At 40.6% G+C, this 24,499-nt stretch overlaps 1 protein-coding gene across 5 annotated transcripts in view; it reads right to left on the minus strand.

The window, feature by feature from the left end:
* Positions 1-20,597, minus strand: part of dgkza (diacylglycerol kinase, zeta a) — an 80,056-nt gene extending 59,459 nt beyond the window's left edge. For 4 of the 5 annotated variants that reach the window (XM_084713489.1, XM_084713486.1, XM_084713485.1 and 1 more), the window contains exons 1-5: positions 20,497-20,597; positions 5,518-6,700; positions 3,613-3,721; positions 3,192-3,287; positions 464-541 (exon numbers count right to left, since the gene is read on the minus strand). In XM_084713489.1, coding sequence (XP_084569615.1) covers positions 464-541; positions 3,192-3,287; positions 3,613-3,721; positions 5,518-6,512 — 1,278 coding nt within the window. In that variant the 5' untranslated portion in view covers positions 6,513-6,700; positions 20,497-20,597. Of the gene's footprint in view, positions 1-463; positions 542-3,191; positions 3,288-3,612; positions 3,722-5,517; positions 6,701-20,496 lie in introns of those variants that run through there. The other variant, XM_084713488.1, reaches the window with a different exon arrangement.
* Positions 20,598-24,499: the final 3,902 nt, after the last annotated feature.

The raw sequence follows: 24,499 nt of genomic DNA on the forward strand, positions 1-24,499 counted from the left end.
TGCAGGTTAGACAGGAGGGACAGATCGTTCAAATGTGCCGTCCGCTGCTTCACAAATGAAATGACTGAATTAAGAGTTAAGTGAAATAAATAAGACATGAGCTGAAAAGCAACCACCTTGGATACATTTTTAGATCTCCATCAGGACTGAGGGTTTAAAGTAATCCTGCTTTTCACTTCCCTCTGATCTTAAACTCATCCAATAATCCTTCTTTATTCTTCCCTCCATTACCTTTTGTGCCTCCTGAAAGATGGTTTAAACATCTTTCTTTCTAATCTTCTCCTCTCAGCTCTGTCTGTCTGTGTTGACTGAAGTTTTACACCTGCATCTTTATGTTTCTTGTCTCCATAAAGGCAAACTCATCTGGATTTCCTGGATCAGTCAGCTTGGAAAAAGTATTTTGAACACATGAGAAATTACCTTCTCAATAGAGCGTTAAAAGCCCCCTTTCAATTTGAATTACCTTCTCCAGTTGTTCTATACAGATGGTGTGTGCGACGATCTTACAGGCGGCACACTTCCTTCGACTGACAGACTTTTGCTGAAAGGAGAAAGAGAGAAAGAGGGAGAACATGATCAGTTTTAAAACACAGAAAAACAACCAACCAGGGTCACTGTTGTCCTTTTTTGTGCTTCATAATGCAGTTCTGGACTGGTCAGTCTAGTACCTGAACTTATTTTACAACGAAGACACGCTGTTGGAACATGTGCACAACGTGTCTTGGCGTCATCTCGCTGAAATAAGCAAGGATGGCGTCATATGTCAATCCAAAAACCACAGTGAAAAATTGAAATGTTGACTGCAGCATTTCTGGATTGCCTCTTAAGTACCTTTCCCTGGTTTCTCTGAAAACCTTAATGATATTATGGATTGTAGATGGTGAAATCTCTAAATTCCCTAAAGCTCTGAACCTCATCCCATCCTTGCTTGTGCGTGACTGAGCCTTTTGAAGATGCCCCTTTAATACACAACTTTCACAGTTTTTTGTTGCTTCTGTCACAACTTTTTCTGGAACATGTTGCAGGCATCAAATTCAGAATGAGTTTATTTTTTACTAAAAACAGTTAAGTTTATCAATTCGACAAGTGAATACAAGTTGTAAAGTATTTTCTAATAATTACATTCTGCTTTTATTTATGTTTTAGACAATGCTCCGTCTTTCTTAGAATTAGGATTTGTATGATCTTCAGCAGCCAGCAGTGACGCCGTAATACCATCTCTGACCACTGAGGGTCAGTCTCACACTAAGAAGTGAAACACTGTTGGCTGAATCCAGACACAGAATTGATGGCATGTGGTGACACTGAGTGGGTGTGATGTGATCTGACAGACTGGCCATATGTTTGACCCTCATTTAAAGTGACATGAGTAAAAATATAACATGATATGAGCATGTCATGGCGCTGGAGATGGATCAGTGTAGCATCACTGAGCATAAGGTGTCATTTTTGAATACATGTGCAGATCAGAGTGGATGATCCCACATAGAGTCACTGTCACAGACCTGTCAGAGCTCACACAGATGACAGGTGGAGATGACTGAGTCATATGACCTACTTTAATTAAAAATTAGTGTATTTTTGTTAAGGGTGTGACAGGGAGTGACAAAGAAATGGCAGCACAAACTGAGCCGGCTTCCTATTCTAAAAAAACCCCACAGATTCCATTGCAAAATGTGTGGACCTCGTGGATCTTTGCATTCTTACCAGCAGAAACTAAATGAGATTTTGCTTCTAACTACATCAATAAAATAGTGAGAACCTTGAGAGGGTGAATGAACCCCGGGAAACAAACAGTCTGTGAACTCCAAAACCACTCCCAGCATCCCCTGGGAGGAGGTCAGAGGTTATGGATGGAGAAAGATCAGGAAGGACATTTACGTCTGACACCAGAGACCAACACAGACAGGGTTCACCATCTGTCCCCTCATATGCAATATTCACATGATGTCAGCCAAGCCCGGTCCACGGGCAGGATGAAGCCTGGGAGATGTGGATGAAAGCTCAAAAAAAAAAAAAAAAAAAAAACATAGGACACAGAGCGGGGATTAGAGCCCAGCTTGGACTGGCTCCTGGCTAATGTTTGGTGTGCGAGAGGGTGAAGTGGACGACATGGGACTCAGCTGGACAAGCAACAAGAACAGAGACCTGCTGCACAACAGCATCATGGGTCAAACTGATGGGCAGAGCGGTTCTGAGCTGACAGGACACAAAAGACTCATAAATGTACATAAAAAACTGTATTTTATCCTTTTCTGTTTTCTCATTTCATTGCACAGCCCTGTGTTGTATAATGACAATTAACTGACCTCAAATACCTTGAATAAATAAGAATACCATGCTCAGATCCTTTGCGGTGTTTCTCATCTGGACCTGAGAGGTGTAACTCATACTCAGACATCTGATAGGTACAGCTCAGTTCCTACTGCATCCTGATATATAAATAAATATTGTAAAGTCCTCTTTGTCGCAGACCTTTGCTTTAACTTGACTTGATGCACAGACAGTGTGTGGATTTAAAGAGGACCCATCATTTGTTAATGGTTTTTCCTATGAAAACTCCTGTTTAGAATATGTTTAAAATATGCAAAGCAACAGGGATGTGGATTCTGCAAAGATATGCTGCTGTTGAATTTTTCACTGCCATGACTACCACAGTGATAGTTCACCCAGGAACTTCAGTCATTATCTACTGACCCTCGTGCCGACTGAGGGTCAGGTTTATTTTGTTAGTCAGCAAAACACTGCTGGAGTTTCACAAGAAAACAGCATTGCAGAATCTCCCAGTGTAAGTGACCAGTGTTTTCACACCATCACACCACACACACCCATTCCACACAGTGTGCATGTGAATGTGGCTCCAAGCTAAAGATCTACAGTGAAGATTCAGGCTAAAAACATTTTTTAGTCAACTTGGCATTTTGGGGATTTAGGAGACCTGGATTACACCAGACGAGCAGTATGGAGGCATTTTATGTTTTTATTCTGTTGTTTTTACAGTCCACCAGACTGTAAAAGTTCATATTCATGATTAAGGATATGTGTCTTGTCTTTTACAATCTTATGTGTCTTCTTTATGTTTATATCAAGTTGCATCTTTTGTGTATGTTTGAACTAACTCAATCAAAGCAGGAGGACAGAGGAGAGAGGGAGGAGAGGAACAGGAAGTATAATCAGAGTGAGACACTGACCTGTGCTCTGGCGATACAGTGCTGTTCTCCCACATAACAGTAGTCTCCAGACACATTCGTCTCAAACCAGATATGATCTCCATACACAGCCGAGTCCTGCAGGGACAGAGACACAGAGGACACTCACTGACAGGACTGACACAGAAAATCAACTTGCGTTCTATTAAACAGTCACAGAAAAGTGAAAGGTTTGATGAGAGTTGTATAATTATTGTGAAATCACTGACAGTAGATTCTGATAGCAGGCTGTGCCAGTCAGAGTCAGCTCATGTGTTTATGTGGAAGGATCCAGAGGGAGTTTTATCCTGTGTGATATCAGAGCTGCTGAGCTGCCGGTGCAGGCAAGAGGTAAAACCAAAGGAACAGAAACACACACCGTGTGTGTGTGTGTGTGTGTGTGTGTACTGATACTGATACTCACGGTCCAGTCCACAGTGCTGCGGATGCTTGCTTCTGGATCGGTCCTGTTCAGAGACGATGTGCTGGGCTGACAGGGCAGATGGTGCAGGCCTGACTTGGCTATGGCTTTCCTGCAAACACAAACAGACAGAAACTTGTGAATCCTCCTGATTTCTTCTTGACAATAAAATTGTAAAGGCAACAAAATGTTTCATGCAAATCTAAAATCTAAAATCTCGTAACGTCACACAGGTTTCAGTGTTTGTCTAAAATTAAACAGTTTCACATCTGAAAAAGACACATACGTTGGAATGTGTAGCAGCAAGTTAAAAATATTTCACTTGGGGTTATTAAACAAAAAGAATAGAAAAGTGCTGTATCTGTATTTCAGTGTCGTACTCAGTGAGAGAAACATGGAGCAATATGTGAAATCTGTAGCATTAAAAGGAATACAGCTGAATTACAGGCTCAGCTGGACATGCAGGGGTCACATTTCCACCATCACTACTGCACATCAACAAATATACACAATACATAGAAGAAAATAGACCAGAGTGCAACACAGTGACACTTTTATCCATCCATTCTGGAAACCTTTTATCAGTTCACACTGGGTGAAAGGCAGAGGACACCTGCACAGGTCACCAGCCTGTCAGAGTGCAGACACACACAGACAAACAGCCATTCACGTCCACATTCACACATATGAGCAACTCAATTACTGAAGCAGTACGTCTTTGTACTGTGGAGACCCACACAGACATGACGCACACCTCACACAGAGATATACAGACATACAAATCTGGAACTTCTTTTTGTAAAATGCTGCAATTTTCATGTCATGTGTATGGTGAGGTTTTATTGAGAGCAGGGAAACAGTCCGTGTAAGAGAAATCAGGCAGAATGCATTGTACAAAATGCAACCTCTGAATCACAATTTAGCTTCTTATTTTTTAGATTTATCTGCATGCATACACTCTGCCTCCATTCTAACATCTCAAATTCCTAACTGGACTGTCAACAATGACCGACGTGCGGAAAATGAGGTTTTGACCCTGGTTACACTGGAAGCCCTGAAATATTAGCCACTGCTCCCAGAGGCGAAATCATCATCAGATGATAGCTCCCAGATTACCACAAACATAATTTTGGCTATGAACATCATCAACAAATGTTACAGAAATCTGTGTGATCACAAAGTATGTTTTTTAAACATCATCATCATCATCTCCTCCTGATGTGACCATAGTGGGAAATTTAGGATCTAAGTATGAAACTTTGGAACAACAGGAACAATGAGTTAAAGGATGAGACTCACAGCTCGATTTGAGGCCAGGACAGACAGATGCAGTTAAAACTGCATCTCTCCTACATGGCTGGACTGTCAGACATACTTACTACTTGTCTGTATTACTGTGTACACATTGCAGGAACATTCCTGACAAATTACGCAGAAAAAAATGTATTTGGCCGCCAAGCCCCGAAATACAGCGGCCAAAGTTCTTTTGATGGTCCAAATGTGAACTTAAACTTACATGAAAATAATACATAAAGGGAAATGTAACACAACTTAACAAAGCCTTTTTTAACTGTGACCGACTTTTGCCTTTTGTGTTTCTGGTTCTTCTGTCAGGATTGTGTCCGCAGTTTGAGCTGGCTCAGTAAACCCAAACTTCAGTAGCCCCGACATGTCTGTTGCTAGCTGCAGACAAGTACTGTTCGCTGTTGAACTAAAATGTGTAAAGGAATCTGAATGTTTGTGGAGCTGTAACGTTGTGTTGGTGAAGGCTCACAGTATGGGGATAAAACCACAGGGAGCCACATACACAGAATATTTGGTGGCCACAGAGTCACTTTTTGTGGCTACTAGTGATAAATGAACCCTGGTGAGTGTGTGTGTGTGTGTGTGTGTGTGTGTGTTACATACGACAGGAAGTTCTCCCATGTATCCAGATAAGGATCATAGTATATGGTTCCTTCTGGTCCCTGCAGTGGTGAAGAGCAGCTTTTATGGAGTGTAGATCCAGATGAGGCCACATCTGTCCCACCCTCCCCAGGCTCAGAGCTCAGACCAGCTGAGGCCAGCTGACCCAGACTGGGGCTGGTGTTGGACGTCTGGATCGGTTTCTTTTCAGTCCAGTGAACTTGGCTCGACTTTCGCCGGTTATATCGACCGTAAACTCCGTAGCCTGTCTCGCCGGTGTGAAACACGGAGTCTGCTGGGAGGAGGTGGGAGGAGTTTCGCCTCAGACAGCGAGGAGGGCGGAGCAAAGGGCGAGGTGTGAGGTTTTCCAAAATGACTGCCTGGGTTATCTGATCTTTCATTCCTCCAGTTCTGTCCTCTGCTTCTTCATCGCTCTCTTCCTCTTCATCCGACTCCGAACAAGAACACAGGGAGACGTCTAGCTCCTCCTCCTCCTCATCCTTCTCCTTCACTCCTCCGCCCATCTGGACTAAACTGGCCAGTAACATGGACGACCCCAGCAAATGAGGTTCAATGGATTTGACTTTAGAGGGACGTCGATATCGCACCGCCAGCCCACGATGGACATGGGGGGCGTTGCCAGAGGCTCCACGAGTATGCTGTTTATACGGAAATCCTCTTCTTCCTCTCTTGATGGCTCCACCTTCTCCACCTGCTTCACCTGTGTTTGTTAAAGCCTGCTCTATAATGGACTGTCGCCTCTGTCCACTAGCCACGAGAAGGCCAACACTGGGCCGCCTGCGCTGGTCACTACAAACTGGAGGTAAACCAACAGAGGAGCGTCTGGACTGAACTAATGCGGCAGAGGGCAGCCCAACACTGGAGCGCCTCCTGGCTTTACTGGTCTGAACTGCAGGGCCAGGCGGACGCGCTGCAGCTGGATGCTTCTGTCTTTTTTGGCGGCAGCGGAAATGACGCTGGAAGAAAAAATCCATCATGTCTTGGACTGCAGTGCAAAATTGAAGGTACTAGAAATGATAAGTGGCCTCTGATGAGATATGCTTGGGTAAAGATCATAGCAGTTCCTGTGTCTGACAACACATGAAAGGTTAAAGGTCAGATGGTATCCATGGTGACTGGGGCCTGGTCAGCTCCTCTTGTTCTTTCCAAACTTCCTGTACAAATGCTGAAGGGGCAAATAGGCTTTTCTGTTAATGGATACAAGAAGTGGTCCCTTCTGGGGAACAAATAATGGATACATCTAAAAAAAACATCCTGAAAGTTAAATTTAAACAAATTCAAAGGGTCAACTTTTCCCATGTTGTTTAATTCTATCAATGGATCCCTGATGCAGTGCTGCTTTGTTCAAAGTCACTCAAGTCATCAAGACATCAACCAGTACCTCCATCACTGGTTCCCTCAACGCTCACAGTGTGCTTGATTCAATCACTTGTTCTTCTTTTGCAGTGTTTAGTGACACTGATGTGTTAAAAAATACACGAGTGCTGCATTGCTGCATCGTTTCTCCTTTATGAGCACAGAGTTTGGAGCATCATCTCAAAATATAAGTTTACCCAGAGGCAAGTGATTAAAAAACAAGAAACCTGGCCATTAGCACACAAGCGTGTCCTTTAAGCAATTTAAACCATTTCTTGGTGGAACACATAAACTAAAAGGCAACCTGTGAGTGGATCTTTGAGGCACAAATCAATTGTTTTGTCAAATACAGGCAGTTCTTTTCCAATTTGCGTGACCTGGGAACATAAAACACTTTCAAACTGTGAGATAACAAATAATTGTACCTAATATGTCCAACCAAAAAACTTAGAATGAATTATCATGAACTCTGTAGCTTTGGTCTCATTTAGCTCACAGTTTTGGTTCAGTCTCTTTTCTTTATCAACCTGTTTTCAATACATGACCTGCCCAACACTAAACAGCAAACAGACACAGCTTAAGACTGGCTGTGAACACAGTGGAAAATCCAGCAACTAAAGAGCTGGATATCCTTCTCAAGAGCTGGTACAGACCAAAAACAGAGCTATACAAAAATTATAAGACTTTGATTTATGTGCAATTTAATTCTAATATTGCTTAGGCAACTGTCCACTAATGTGCTGGCTACTGTCAGCTTGTTGTAAAGTTCTCTTGCCCTGCAAATGCCAGAAAACTCACCTAATACAGCTGTAATAAATTCCCAACTGCCGTGCAACTTAATTTACTTAAGAGGTCAATAAAATGAAAATGTTTGGACGAGGTGTTCTGTTCAAGGTGTTCTGTTCATAGAAGAGCTTTGACTCTCAGCCCAAATCTGAGACAGAAAGACATTAGACAGGTTGTCTTCCCACCAAGCTGAAGAATGAGTGAAACAAACAGAAGCAAGAAAAATACAAGTGAAACTTTTGGCTTATTATTTATACACTCAATTTGAATAGATTGTTCTGTGATGTGTGTCATCTCATCTCAGCAAAAATTAGATTTATCAATCTGATCTTTGTGGTTCTTGATAAGCAGTGATAATGCAAATACACATGCACTAAACTCATTATTAGTTCCTCATTCAGCTCTTTGACCTTTTCTGTGGCTAATGCGGCAAAAAGGCCTATTAGTTTAATGTCTTCAGCCAGCGTCATGCTCTAATTTCCCGTCATTTAACCAGGCTTGTTGGAATTTTTTTTTCTTATATTGCTGCCATCCCTCAGGTATCTGGTGAACCAAATTTTGCTGAGTCTGACAGTATCAATTCCTGCTGTCTTTAGCAGAAGAGTGAGCTAAAGGTAAACTGAGAAAGCACTCTGTCCGACCGCATCATGAAGAGAAATCTGAACTTAAAGGCCTAACATTAGACCAACGCCACAGATTGAACAATAAAGCACAGGTGAGTCATTCTCACCTCCACCCATTGATTTGCATGGATTCTGTTCACAATAATGCTGACACTTATTTTACTGGTATCACTAGTTCACATTAGATGTCTTGAGAATTTGCCTTGCATGGAAATTAAGTCAAGTTGCACATTGACTTAACTGCTATGAATTTTGACACACAAATTTGTGGCTTTGGTCTGTTGCAAACCCAACAAATTCTCACTCCCAACTTATCGAAATACAGCAGCGTGGTCAGTGGCCGTATGATTTAAACTATGACCCCTCCAGTGCCAGGTTTGCACAAGCAGGTCTGTGCCACAGACGTACCTGTCCTGTAAGAATTGCTTGTCTGGCACATTTCTCTTTTAGCTTCCAGGTTTACTACTGCAACATGCAGCCCACTGAACAGGAGCTGCACAGCAGTGTTTCTCCCACGGGTTCCCGCTCGGCCCATGGACTATACATTGTGATGACATCACACAGCCTGTTCTTTTATAATGTTGGCCTATGGGGAAAATGTTTTTTGTGTTGCGGGGAAATTTTTGCTGCAATACCCCGAGAGGCCGCTGAGAAAAACAACGACCATAGCAGGTTACAAAAGCAAGATACAGATGTGCTGCATCTGTAATTGTAATGTAAATTGTAGCCCTGGTCCAAACTTAATTATTGTTTTCAAAATTTAAATATAACTGTTAAATCATACACTTTTTATCGTAATAGTTCTGTCATTTATTGTCAGTCAGCAAGGCATCAAACAGCTGATGTTTCCTGTTACAGACAGGTTAGTTCATTTTACAGTGAGCATATTACTCAGGAATAAGCTTTAGAGAAAACGGACAGCAGTGGGCTGTTGATTATGCTACCGATCAACATTTTCTATTTTCATAAGAATTTGGTTGTTTTAATATACAGAATAAAGGAAAATGTACATCTAAAGAGGGGGGAAATAAACAGTTCCGTATTTGTTGACTTACAAGAAACAGAATGACTGAGTCAGGGCCAACGCTGCTCACCACACCACCACAAACTACCCCGACTGAGTGTGACAGATGAGCTTACAGCTCAGAGAACAGACAGAAAACGACATGTGGTGTGATCAGAGGGTACAGGAACAGAACAGAGCATGTAGAACAGCAGACATCAGATGTATAGGATAAAAGAGCGCGTAGCTTAGAACTCTGAAACCACCACACAGTCTTAACAGGAAGTCCCTTCACTGAGAACCATCAGCGCACTGAAACCTCTGCTGCTCACTTAATCCCACCAGCGACATTAAACAGACTGCACTCTGCTGTGCTGTATACACGTCCTAATGCTCTGCCACAAAGGTCAAGGCTCGTCAAAGGCATGTAGCCACAAAGAGACGCTAACAACAGCTACGTATAGTCTGAGGTGATATGCAGTGTCTTCAAATAAAGTATGATTTCTTTATTACATTTAGTCACGTACCACTCTGATTGTCCATTCCCTCTCAAACACTCTTTGCCTCCTCACCTCACTGAGTTTAAACTTACTGAATTGTGACCAATAGAATCTGTGTTACCTCAGCACACTTAACAAGTGAGATGCTGAGACCCTGTAGTTAAAAATCAACCATCAGCCCATGCTCAGTGTGACTGTACTTCAGTTGATTTAATGAATAAATAAAGATATAAGCCAAAAGAGAGGCTGAATCATTGGCTCAGTAAACTAGAGATTAAATATTTATTAAATGTGGTTCATTTTTGTGCCTTTGGAACCTCAATCTCACACCCCCTTCATACTATGACCCCCATGTTTGTCTCTCAGCACTCTCACCCATACAGATTAGGGATGCCCCGATAGGGATCATTTTTTTTATTTGTTATAGCAGCTGGTATGGAGTTTTCAGTTTGACATTAAGCCAGACTTGACTGGATAAAGAGCCGATGAATAAAAGAGCAAGGCAGTGAGTTTTCCTCCAAGTGTTTCATAATAAAAGCCTTGCTAAGAAATTAAGGGTTTCTGTCCAATAAGTGCCAAAGGGCTTTTAATTTTAAAGAGGTACAGGAAATGTAAAGTTTGAATTAACTGTGTATGCAGTAATTTAACACGGAAAAAAGGAGCTGATTAAATCGAGGTTTCATACTTTTGCTGCTGAAAAATGACTGCTGTCTAACTTCCTCACTAACATAGCAAACAGATGTGATCAGCACGAGTGATATGACGGTTATGACACAGGGTTAAATTAAAGTTATACTGAAAACTTAAAAAAGGCAGTTAAAATGAAGCATGATGAAAGTTTTATTCAGATCATCTTATTTTTGACATTAGATTTTGTGGTTATTATATTAGAAGCAAAATAAAATATATAAAATATAATAATGTGCAAGTTAATTGTGGTAGCTTTGATGTTAGAGCAACACAAACTAGTTAGCAACTTAGTGTGAAGACCACGACTTGACCACGTCACCTCACGGCTGTTCTGCTTAACTGCATGCACAAGATTTCATGAGTGTTTTTTGGAAGTTTTAAGCTGACATAGCAGCTGTGTGAGAGTTCTTAAAGAGAAGGTTCTATATGTTCTGAACCAAATAAACGACTGTACATGCTGTGGTAGCATAACATGTAACCCTGAACAATATGAAAAAAGAAAGTCATGTTGTGATTATCATGACAGAATAATGGATTGCACAACACATTCTCAGGCATGTGAAATAGTCCCAGAATTTAATCTATTACATTTGTGTACTTGGATATGAACTGTCCATTTTTTTCTTGACACTTAGCATGACTTTCAAACATATTTATTACGCACGGTCATCATTCTATGGTCAAGTTAGCGATAATAAATACGCAATAAAAGTCTTGGATAGGTTAAAGCACCAAAACTAAATCAAACTACTTGGTTATGTTGGTGAAAAGACTGTGGCATGGGTTGATAAAATTAATTCCTTAAAACAACAAATACTTTCAAAATAAAGGTCTCAGGTAGGTTTAAGCAGCAAAACTACTTGGTTAGGGTTAGGCAAAGACTGTGGTGTGGTTAACACAAACCACATCCTTAAAACACTCAACAGTGACAGTTTGTGTCACATGGGAAACGAATACCTGTTCTCCTGGGTGGAGGTTCTGTGTTTGTCCCTCCCATCCACCCCAACCCCCTCCTCTGTCATTTCGATGCCACACTTTGCCACATTGTGATTTCAATAATGTTGTGATTAAATTTTATATCCTGCTCACTATATATATAGTCTGAGTCACAATTTCTTAATAATAATTTTCATCAAAATGATTGTCAGGCTGATATACTGTATCATTATCAGATTCACACATATCATATTGGCTTCAAAAATCTGATTTAAGTCAAGTTAAAATGTGTTTAATGTTCTTGTTTAAAGTGCAAATAATTAATGCTTAGCAGAGATTTACTTTCCTGACAATTTAAAACTGCTTTTCTCTGATCCGTCTCTCTCTATCCTCCTCTTCTCTAAACAACACTATTATGACTATGTGTTTTTCCCCACTGTGTGTGTGTGTTGCTGTTATGTAACTGCTTCCCTCTACAATGATAATCCTCCGACCATAACAGGGGAGAGTGAGCAGGAGATGAGATGAGAGTACTCAGTAATAAAACATTACCCACCTGAGTGTGTATTTGCATGTCAACACAGCTTAACGCTCTTTGTGTGGCTGAATCGAGAGTGAAAAACACTGAGATATTTCAATCTGCATATGGAGGCAGGAAAACATCTTCCCGTCTCCTGTTTCCACAAATAGAAACTTTCTATTGAAGAGAACAGCGGGACTCCTTTTAAAGACAGAGCAGTGGCTCAAATGATGCATGAAACAAATCACAGTCAGAGCTGAGGACAGACTGAAATCAAACGGAGACGCTTGGTGCGTCTCATGAGAACACCAGTGCACTTATTCAAGAGGAATTTCTATTTTATTTTGTTAACCCACCATCCTTTAAGTTCCTATGAATTGTTAATCAATTTATCAAAATGTTTTTATCACATATGTATTGCACTGTAGAGCAGTATTTGGCCCAACAATGACACAAAAAGTCATTCTGCAGGTATATTGGGGTATTAAAATGGTATTACGTGTTTTTGTATGCCAACAGTTAGCATGGTCCCTGACAAAAGTTTATGATCCTTAGACATTTTGTTCAGCAGGATAATCTTTTAAAATGAATACTACACACACAGTCACACATCTCACAGTCACCATCACCAAGTGACTTGTGTTCGGTGTGATGATGTTTAATGTTTCTGCCAGCTTTGAAGCCTCATTTAGGCACTTGTTAAGTATTTCTTTAAAGATAAAATAAAAGCATCAGAATTCATAAGGGAGTGTCTACTGAGGTACCTTATTTGAGACTCTCTATTCCCTCATGGCGTTCCTGACGTATCACATTTACCAGAATGCAACGGACAACGATAACAACACTGACAACCATGAGAAAATAATGCCTCCAGAGGCATAAAAATAAACCAGCTCTATCATGTGGTGATGGTAAAGTTTTGGTTAGGGTTCAAAAACGTTTTATCACAAATCAGCAAAATCAGGTAATGTTGGGTTTTCATTTTGGGTTAAAGACTTGTAAGGACTCCTATGCAGCTGAAAGCAAACATGAAACAGTAAAATGAAGCAGAAACCTGAAGGTAAAACCAGCAACGCAGGAGAGAAACTAAACTTCAAACCGCAGAGATTAACTTAGAAGCTATAAGAGTACTGAGAGCTGAACACAAAGACACTTTTAAAACACCTCTTTCTTGCAGCTCTCCTGCACTCCCATGAGTTCAAGTCTTGGCTTTCCAGCAGAAAGAAAAAGGAAGGAGGAAAGGAGTCAACTGCCTATATAATAAAAAAAAAAACCTTGCATATACGCACTTATTTTAGTGTAAAAACAGTAATGATCAATACATACACAAGCCAGTGTCTTTCATCGCTGTCTGCAAGTTGATGCAAGCTGAACACTAGTAAACTGAAAGGAAAATGACACTGATGTTGGACTGATGTTGGACTTCTGTTCTGCAAAAGCCCAAAAGTGTGTAAGACATCTGTTGGATGAGCAGCGAGCTCAGGTGGACTTTGTGGAAAGAATAAAGAGGTTCTGTCAGTGTGTGTGTGCAAATGTGTGACACTATCCAGAGCTCAGTGCTGCTTGGTTAAATATTTACATGAAAAACAGCGGAGCACTATGCAAATACACAGACATAAATAGTTTTCTAAAGCAATGTGGTTTTCCTCTACGTGGATCAGACCAAGCCTTCTTGCCACCCGTCACAATGCAATGAGAGCAAGCTCTCACCTCTGCACCCCTCTACAAGGCGCTGACGTGCTTTATTGTGACAGGATCCTGCTGTCTCATACTACAATCCACCTACTTTAATTTGAGCTGATGTGGTGCCTCCACCTTCCACTTTGACAGTGATTTTCAAGATTTATGATTGGCAAAAACCTCCCAGAAAATCTATTTTCATCGGTGTGATGTCATCACAGTGTAAAGTCTACTGGACACACCAGCGAGTTCAGGGAAAGAGACACTACTGAGCATGTGCAGTGGGCCACATAACAAGGAAGCAATTGTGAAATTTTTGTATTTTGGCTGGGTGAGCAACATTCAGACAAATTAAAAGGCTCTGCTATCCATGAGAAAACATCATACATACTCTCTAACTGGACAGTACTTGTTGCCTTTGTTGCTTCGTTGCTTTGGTTAAGGTTAGGGTAAGAACATCAAGGTTAGTCAATCAGAGACAGAGTAGGGAGGGTCATGGATTTAGTATCTGTAGCCCTATGCCTTATAAATGTCTTTTTACAGTGTCAAACTGCTTTTAGAGCATCCTTCTACTGTGACCAGTTCAAGGCACAGCTGTGCAATAATCCTGATGTTTGATGGAACTTAACTGTAACATGTTTTTCTCATGAACTGTGATGTGGTTTTTTGCTGAAGGCATTGTTTCCAGCGAGCTAGACATCTCGGCTAGTGGAGGAAAGCGGCGCTAAACACCACAGTGCATTAGTCTTTAGATGAGTTTCGCTTTTTGTGTTTCTGGTTCTTCTGGATTCTAAGAATCGTGTCAGAAGTTTGAGTAGGCTCAGTAAGCTCAGACTTCAGTAACCCCAGTAGCTAGCTGGTGATGAGTACTGTTTGCTGTTTTCCTGAATGAAAGGTGTGAAGGAATCGTTTGTGAATCTGTGACGTTGTGTCGGTGAAGGCTCACAGTGCGAGGGTGAAACTCAGTGGCCACAGGAGGCCACCTACATGGTCTATTTAGTGGCTAAAGAGAAACTTCTTTTTGTCACGGGACATCGGGCCACTGTAATGTCAAAGGGATTATCTTATCTTTATCTTTATTCTCTAAAAGGAGAATTGCTCACCAGCACAGATATTGAACAAAATTTGAGAGGAATAAACCTTTTGCATGCATAGAAAAAGCCTTAGATTTTTGACTTCAATGCATAAAAAATGTGAACAAAAACAGGAGTTTATGTTTGCTAACTGTATATGGAAAAAACATTTTCCAGTCCAAGATGTCCAAAAAGGTTTGAATTTACTTTCTTCTGTTATCCTCATCTGCGTAACAAACCATGGGACATATACAGCTCGGAGCTGCAGGATCCTGTCATCATGTGGCTCAAATCTGGACCAGCAACTCATCTTCCAGGAACCCCAGTCATCAAGATTTTAATATTCTAATTCCACACACACACACACACACACACACACACACACACACACACACACACACACACACACACACACACACACACACACACTAATTTTACTCCACATGAAATAAGAGCCATGGCCTCAGCAAACTGCACCCTGTGCACACAAAGTCACAGTGTTATGGATGCTGTCAAACATCCTGCCCAAAGCAACCTTCCACTCGCCTGCAGGACTGATCATCATCCACCGTGGAGCTCTGAGCCAAAAAGAGATGCCTCTGGACTTAAATCTGCCCACACATCTCCCTCTGACAATATACAAACAAAATCACTATCAACTATTGCTATAAAGCGGTTATTTTATTATTATTTTATTAGTTTAGTTGATCCTTTAATTGTATTATTTCAGTAATGACTTTTGTTAAAGCACTTTGCAACTACGTTAACAAAAGTTCTATGCACTGTAAAAAACAAATCAGACAAATTTAGTGCAATCAACTAATCTCTTCTAACTTAACATAATTGAACAAATCGTATTCATCCAGCTTACTTAAACTTAAACTCTCTAGTCATTATTTATTTTCTTATACTCAAGTTCTTCTAAAATACTTGAAATGATGAGTTGGATGACTGTGCAGCACAGTTCAATACACTCATTGGGCCAAATTCAGTTTCTGGAGAAACATGATCAACAGACTTCCCAGCATGCATTGTTTAAGAATTAAAAACTCTTGTGAGTTTATAGTTTAAAGAAAACATATATGTTGAAAATGTAAAAGGAAATCAACTTTGTTTGTTATGTTCATCGGTGGGATTTAAGAGTTGTTGATTCAAATTAATATCTTACGCTTATTGAACGTGTTTTCTCAAGTACAACTGAAATAATATCAAGTTTATTTGACTAGAAATAAACTTATAAATAATAAACTGTATTGTGCTCTATCATTATTATTAGTATTATTGGTTGAAAGTACTTGCTGGATGCCAACACTTTCACTCTCATTTCTTATCACATTGATGGATTTTTCCAATGACGGAGGTGAGTCTCTTATCTTGGGCTAACAGATCAGGTTCTCCTTGTTCTCCACCTGTTTATTTTTCTTCTCGTCTGTTTTTCTTTTGTCCGCATCAACTCCATCAACATTTCTTTTTCACCTGAGACACAGTCCGTCTCTCTGGGGATACAACATGCACCACTATTACTATTATTATTGCAGCCCAAGAATTGATTATTTTTCCTTCTCTGGCCTCAGAACAGATTGGACGAGGAGAGGCAGCGCTCAGCGCTGGTAGAAAGTGGGTGAATCAGAGAAATAAAATGTTATCTCCTGAATGTTTCACACTGTATGTATGATCTAAACACAAATATACAGCCCACACACGCACAAACACACACCGCAGCAACGCCTGATTTTGTCTGAATGTGACATTACAACAACTTCACCACTTCCTCCATGAAACTTTTCTACGCATATTACGTATTTCCTTATAAAGAGAAATGTGAGTGTCAGAACACAGATTGCATGAGCAACTTCAGATTTTGATTCACTAACAGACGCACAGCGGCCGGCGCGCACGTTTCATGAGTCAGATGGTAAGTTTGTGTGGGACCTTAGTTTGTGCCACAGTAAGAACATTTTTCTGCAAGTTGGTGAATGAAGCCCTGGGTAATTCATTCTGATGACTAAAGCACATTTTTATTCAGTTCCTCTATTTAGTCTGCTCAGGACAGCTTGCGGTCTTGGCTAAATACTGGAAAAGTCAACAGTGACATGAAGCATTTGTTCAGACGTTTTCATTTTAAAAATAATTCACAGAGATCTTGAGCTTGAGATGCAAAGTGGCGCCTCTGGTTTTAAACACCTGTTCTTCGTTTGCCCACCATTCCTCCAAAACCACCTGTCTATGACTCCTGCACAGTACAAGAACAAAACGTCATTTCTATAAGACATAGAGGCAGGGTGAGGGGATGGCCTCAGACAACCTTCACCCTCGTCCTGGATAACTTCTTAAAACGTCAACAGTGAGCTGGGAGTACATTTGGGAGTGTATATTCAACTTAGATTGATGATGTTTGGACGTGTGGAGCCATCAGTCTCTATTATGGATGAATGCTGCAAAAGACAGTCCAGGGAACACACCCCCAGCTCTGAGGCATATTCTGACTCAGTCGGCTGCCGGTCATTAGCCAATATTCAGTAAAAATATTGAGATTGAGATTAATGCTTTCTATTCGCATTTGCAAAAAACTGAACAACGATGCCAAAAACTTGAGCCAGTTCTCAGCTGAGTTTGTGCTGCTGTCACACGCTAACTAAGCTAAACTGAGCACTTTGCCTCAAAATGTTTTGAACATTAATTCCTCACTCACACATGTTGCCCTGAGTTTAGAGCCGACTCAAATGCTTTGAAGTTTCTACTGTCACCATGGTGCTCCGTTTTAGGCGGGAGACTGATTAATGTAAGGGAATATATAAGGGGATATGCTGTTTACATGACATGAATATTGTCACTTTCTGAATAAAAGTGTGTATGCACAAACATATTCCATGACTGATTTCCGTGACTTTCCTTAGCCTCTCTCTCTCTGTTTTCAGTCCAAACAGTAGCCATCTCTCTCATCACCTCTCTCTCTCTGTGTTGCCATATTTTTAGTCTAAACAGCAGCTTTAATGTCAGCCTGATGACTCAAATTGAACACACACACACACACACACACACACACACACACACACACACACACCTTCACAGACACACATATACAGGCACTAAGTCGTCTTGCTCAGCAGAATCCTGTGCGCCTCTACAGCCATTCACTCAACAGATTCACATTGTTTTTCTGGCTGGTGACTGAAGCAAATCTGCCAGCTGCTTGTGTATTTAAACTGGTGACTGGTGCTAATTTTGAGCCCTGATTCAACCTCTATAAATAATCATTCATTTACTTCTACTCTTACAGTGATGATATAAGAGCACCAGCCAGGAAATGAAAGCAAATGAAAGCAAACAACATACTATAGCTTCATGAACTAGATCAGCATTTATTTGCTCGCTAAGAGGTTGTAATAAAAAAATGGATATTAGTTTCATCTCAGTGCGTCCAGGTCATGCAAGAACAGATTTGTTCTTAAGTGGTGCGTACAAGTGATTTATGTCACAGTCACCAATTTTCTTGTATTTTGAATTTTCTTTCAGATACGAGCACAATTTACAAGTTACAGAGTTGGTGTAGAGTCAGTGTGCTGGTATCCAAACCAAATTTTTTCATGAGTTATTATTATTATTATCATCACTTCCTGAGTTTAAAGACATTTTGAGTTTGAAAAATAAATTAAACTTCAGAATTATGTCAACAGTATCTTATACTAGTACTTATAAAGCCTATAATCATTAATTTCATGACATATTATCACCTTCTGTCAGGTTTACTGGCTGTATGTCCTCACATGCAGGTTTATAAAATCTCTGTTCATGGCAACATGCTCACTTATTCTGTCCTCTGTCTCTGTGATGGAAACTTTCCCTTGACCCCCTCCTCCCGCTGCACAAATTTAAGATAGGAATATGAAAATGTTCTTGAACGAGGCCCAGTGCTTAGCATAGCTTAGCACAAAGTCTGGGAATGGGAGGAAAAAACAGACCTCCGAAAATATGCAAAAAACAAGAAAGCTTGTATCTAGGGCAAGTGTTTGCTTTGTTCCCCAAAATCTGATGCACTGGACCTTTAAACCTACAGTCAGAAGGGGGAAGCAACACCAGCTGTAAACACACCACTGTCACATAATCATATCACAAGTTATTATGGCAGTTCAGCAGCGTGTAATGTTGTACATGTGGAGTTTGGCGGTGGGCAGCTTGTGTACAGTGTGTTTTACAGCTGCGGCATGCTGCTGCTGGAAACAACACTATAAGAACGGAAAGACTGACCCCGAATAGTAAAGCTGTGAGTCATAAAAGCAAAACAATGAGCTGAGTGGAGCTGCAGTGATAATTCTCTCTGGGTTTATTACTATGATCAACAAATTTCACATTCTACTCTTCATCTACTGTTGATCAACTGTTGCTAATAAAATATTGATTAAAGCCACTTTATGTGTGTTTTAAGATGTAATTAAGGCCATTTGGAATAAAAGTTGCTAAACACCCCACTGAGCTTCCTCTGTACACGGCGCACAGACATTCAGTTATCAGCTAACTTTTGGTAGAACAGCAAATAAGCAAATTACCAAAATATCACAGCATTCCTTATAAAACACTGTAAAGTTGATTTTAAAAGTGATTTGTGTTCACCACATTTATGCCTTGATTCCATTGGCCACATCTGAGATGCAGTTTTGTTCCGTCCTCCACACGGTTTCACACTCCACCAGCAACAGAGCATTTTTCCCGCTTGATTATGCTGACTTGCTCGGACTTTTTCCATCTTTCTTCATGGGTAAGTAGGCTACATAGTTCTTTTCACTGTTTTTATGATTCAGACGCTTTTATTTTGAAAATGAGCCCGATGCTCTGTGCTGTTCCTGTGTCTGACACTGACTTCCTGACCCACTTGATCTGTTCTGTGCAGCTTGACATGTAATCCGTCAAGAATAGACTCGCCGAATGTTCCCCATGGAGAAGAGCAGAGAACGTGGAACGTGCTGCGGCACATCTGCTGGAATCACAAGCAACGTCTGGAACATCCGCAATCAGCTCTGGTAACCACGTCACAGCTGGAACGCGACACAGCCGTAGCCAGCGGAATCGTGTAGTCAGTAAATAACATTGATAATAATAATAATAATAATAATGATAATAATAATAATAATAATAATAATATGACAAAATGACACCAGCTATTTAGAGTTTTCTTAATTATAAAAAGGGGGTGGAGTTTTAAATTCTGCTTGGTTAGGCCTGAGTGTAGCAGTTGCACATTTTCCTAATTTTATCCAACATTTTAAAACATTATTTGAAATGCTGCAGAAAATAAAACGCTCAAGCTCACAGTGTCAGCACATGCAGTATAACTTTGAAAAACACATCTGGTTTTATATCGAGAAACAGTGATGCATTTTAATAACAGCAGTGACTTAGTTTAAGACAAGCACAAAGAATTTTGTACCAGAACTCATCCTCCTGCCACCGCCGACTCGACCATCATGAATGAAACCTGAAATCTAAAGTTGCTAGAAACACTGAGGTTGTAGCACGACCTTGCTGTTGGCCAGACTCATTCTGATCTGTTTATTTCTGCTTCACATCAGCTGGTTATTCTGCCTGAGTTGAGTGAAAACTAAGAACACAGCAGCATTGCATCAGTCCAACCTCACTCATACCACCCTCTATACCCTCTATTAATGAGTTCACTTTCACTGAGTTGAAGACTAATTTTACTTTTCAAAACACAACAACCACAAAACAAGTTATTTGTACCTATGTATTTAAATTCATATGCAATACTCATAAACAAAAGAATAAATTATGATCCAACCTGATAAAAGGAGGAGAAAACTATCCATCCATGCTTCTCTCTCATCTATCTATGAGCCAAGCTCACACTAAACCGTGAACAGCGTACAGTGAGCGCTAATGGGGAGCAGAGAGAGGGGGGGGGGGAGGGACGGGTGAGAGACACCAACAGTGTGGTAGGAGAGAGAGAGAGAGAGAGTGGGTGTGGCCCAGAGAGAGAGCGAGAGTCTGAGAGAGGACTAAAATAACTTAGTGTACTTCCTTGACAAGCTGAGTGCAAAACTGTCAAATGATAAATATTCACACAGTGGAGAGAAAGAGGAAACAGAAGGGGCCTTATAAAGATAGGGTGACTGTGCTGTGACACAGAAATGTGAGTTACATCCTCTTTCTGAACAAGATTAAATTATCTGAACTAGAAGTGTGAGCGAAGGATTTCCAACAACCCATACCAGCCCAGGCAAACAGAAACAACCTTGTTCATTTTCATGCTTTGCTTTAAAGGTTTTTCCCCCTACTTTTTCCATGTTGTTAATCCTCAGATGATGACAAAAACACTTAAAGGAGAAACATGTACTTACTGTAATATGGCCGTGATGTAAAGGAAACATGCTTAGTTGAAATACTTGCTTTTCCAAACAACAACACTACAGCCAGCATGTTCTCCTCCAATTTCCATCCCGGCTAGAACGTCTGTTTTTGTTTGCCCTTTCACTTCGATTAGAGCTTAATGTTCACTGAATGAGTAAGTGTAAGTGAGTCATAAGAAATTAATAATCTTCAAGAAGGAGTAGATGTTTATAATGGTTAAATTGAGCAGTATGTTAATGGTCTGGCAGGCAGTGAGACAAGAGTCCCACAGCAGTGGAAATTTCAAGGCATAGTTCATCCAAAAATGAAAATTCAGTCATTATCTACTCACTTTCATGCTGATTAAAGGTCAGGTTTAATTTTTATTCCACAAAACGCTGCTGGAGTTTTACGGTGTTGCAGAATCTCCCAAACAATGGAACTGAATGGTGACCAGTTTTCAAACATGAAAAATAATCAAATAAAAACATAAAATGCCTCCATGCTGCTCGTGTGGTGTAATCGAAGTCTCATAAAAGGTAAACAAATAGTCCAATAGTTTAATAAAAAGTTTCTCAACACAAAACTGCAGGAATTTATAGATTTCACGATCTACAATCCAAAATATCATTAAAAAATTCAGAGAATCCAGAGAAGTCTCTGCATGTAAGAAGCAAGACTGAAAACCAACACTGAATGTCTGTGACCTTTGACCCCTCAGGCAGCACTACATTAAAAACCCACATCATTGTATAAAGGATACTACATGGGCTCAGGAACACTTCGGAAAACGGTTGTCAGTAAACACAGTTTGTCTCTGCAAATACAAATGCAAGTTAAGACTCTACCATGCAAAGAGAAAGATGTATATCAACAACATCCAGAAACACTGCAGACTTCTCTGAGCCCGAGCTCATCTGAGATGGACTGACACAAAGTGGAAAAGTGTGCTGTGGTCTGACGAGTCCACATTTCAGATTGTTTTCACAAATCATGGACGTCGTGTCCTCCGGGCTAAAGAGAAAAAGGACCATCCAGAATGTTACCAGTGCTAACTTAGCACCTAACAGCTGTGAAGGCCCCATTACTGCTGAAAGGTACATACAGGTTTTGGAGCGACATGTGCTGCAATCTATGTCATCTTTTTCAGAGACATCCCTGCTCATTTCAGCGAGACAATGCCATGACACACTGTGCATGTGTTACAACAGCACAGCTTCATATTAAGAAAAAGAGTTTGGGTACTAGTGTTTGTCTACCAACTGTACATTATCTTTTACTAATTTGTTGTCTTAACAAGCTAAAAGAGCTGAGAGCTAAACTGACACCTGTCACTGGCTTAAATTTAATCTGCTGTGGTTAGCTAACCAACAGAATACCAAAATAAACATCTGAGATGTTGTGTTATCTGGTCAATACGCATCACGTTATTTTTACCCAAACTGGCAAAGACAAGACAAATCAAATTAGCTGCTAGTGCTGCCCTGTGATCCCCCCCTGAACTCTGACAACTGTTTATTGGAGAGTCTAGCCAAGCTGGAAGCACAACTATCATCGCTGTTGTTGTCGGCATGACAACCGCAGCCCCTGTTGCCGTGGGAATCATGTCCCCTGTCCACATGATGACTAGTGGCCCACTGGCAAGGTTATGCACACATTCAGACACAAACACACACATATAAATAAAATGCGGATCCTTTGCTGACTCACCAGGACAGCAGGAAACAGCACTGCGGGAAAAACCCAGAATCTTTCCCAAACATGTGAACTAAACCTTTAATAACACAGGAGGTAATGTCATGCAGCTGTGTTATCTCATGTGTGTACATCTACAGGTGTGTGATGCTGTACAGTTCAACGTCTGCCTCGCTAGAAATGTGCACAGCCCAATGTGTGTCAGAGAGTCTACACCAGTGTGTCTAAGGGTGTCAAGGTGTGTGTGTGTGTAGATAAGGTCTGGTTGCTGTTACTGCAGCTGTGAGCCGTCTTAGCGTCACTTGCATCTACGCATCTGTTCACATCCTGTCTAATTAGGGCAGCAGGCTCTGTCTCATCCAATGGCTCCACCTGCTGGTGAACACCGTCATTCAGCCACAATCATTGACAGTTTTTCTCATTTACTTTGGCTCAAATCTCTTTAACTGTGTGCAAAACATTATTTGGTTGTTTGAGCCATCATATGCATGATGGTCCATCCAAATCCACCACACGTGTATTTCATGAATATCTCTAACCTGAAATGTTCTTGAAAATGATGGATGTCTGTTTGTGTTCACTGTCTACACCCAAATGTCCATATCCTTTTTCTGTGGACTACAGCATTAGACAGTATTGACTTTTCCATGTGAACTTTGAGCCACTGTTAAAATCTGATACACAACAGCATTCATCTAAACTGTAAAAATACACTTTTGTTTTAACTTAAAAAAAAAGTCCTGGATGCCTTAAAATTTTGTTGACTGAATTTAAAAGGACAAGTTGAGGTAAAAAATGTTTTATTCAATCTTGATATTAATTCAGTTGTACTTGAGAAAAGATGTTTAATAAGCTTAAGATATTTGTAGTTGTACCAACAAAGCTTCAGTCGCACTGAGGAACATAACAAACAAATCACATAAATAATCAAACTAAACTTACTCAAAAGTTTTCTTTTTGCAATGTATATGTTTTCCTAAAATTATGACTTGTCTCAACTTTTTTTTAATGTTTATTTTCTTGATCAGAGGAAAAATGCTGAGGTAACCTCAGCCTATATCCATTTATTTCTCATTTAGAAAGTATGTGTAAGTGCATTTGTCAAGATAATATAAGGTGCAGAAATGGCACTAAAATGTCAAGAACATTAATTTATGCATAAATTAACTCTACTAAGATTTACTATGAATTGGGCTGCGATGGTTTGTCACTTTTAAAAAGTGGATCCCCAGAAAAAAAGAGTTTGGGAAACACTGGTTTAGAGGATGTTAGAGCCAAAGCAACTGAGAATAACTGTAATATTGTGTCACTTGCTGAGTCTTACCTCCTGGTGAAGAGCTTGAGTCCAGTGAAAGACTTGGAGCAGCCGCTCAGCGTCTCCTTCTCTTCCTCCACACAGATCGGGGGCACCGAGGAGAAGACCGGAGGGAAGGTGGAGGAGGAGGGCAGGGAGGAATTAGAGGAGGAGGATGCAGAGCTGAATTCTCCATCACCTCGTCTCACGTTTAGTACGTCCTCTTCTTCTTCTAATCGTCCTGTCTCTCCGCTGTTTCCTTCAGGAGCTCCACCACAGGCCTCGAGTCCGGCCCCGAGTTCCAGATCATCTGCTCGCACCTCAGGATCCATGATATGAATTTGTTCGGTTCCTGTCATGTCATGCCTTGTCACATTTTGGCAGGATATGCTGCTGAAACTCATGGAATTCTGGGTAATTCTTCTGAAATTTGCAATATTCTTGGAAGGAAAAGTCCTTATATGAC

Source organism: Lutjanus erythropterus, chromosome 24, assembly GCF_056507025.1.
Source record: "Lutjanus erythropterus isolate fLutEry1 chromosome 24, fLutEry1.hap2, whole genome shotgun sequence".
NCBI classification, from domain to species: domain Eukaryota; kingdom Metazoa; phylum Chordata; class Actinopteri; order Lutjaniformes; family Lutjanidae; genus Lutjanus; species Lutjanus erythropterus.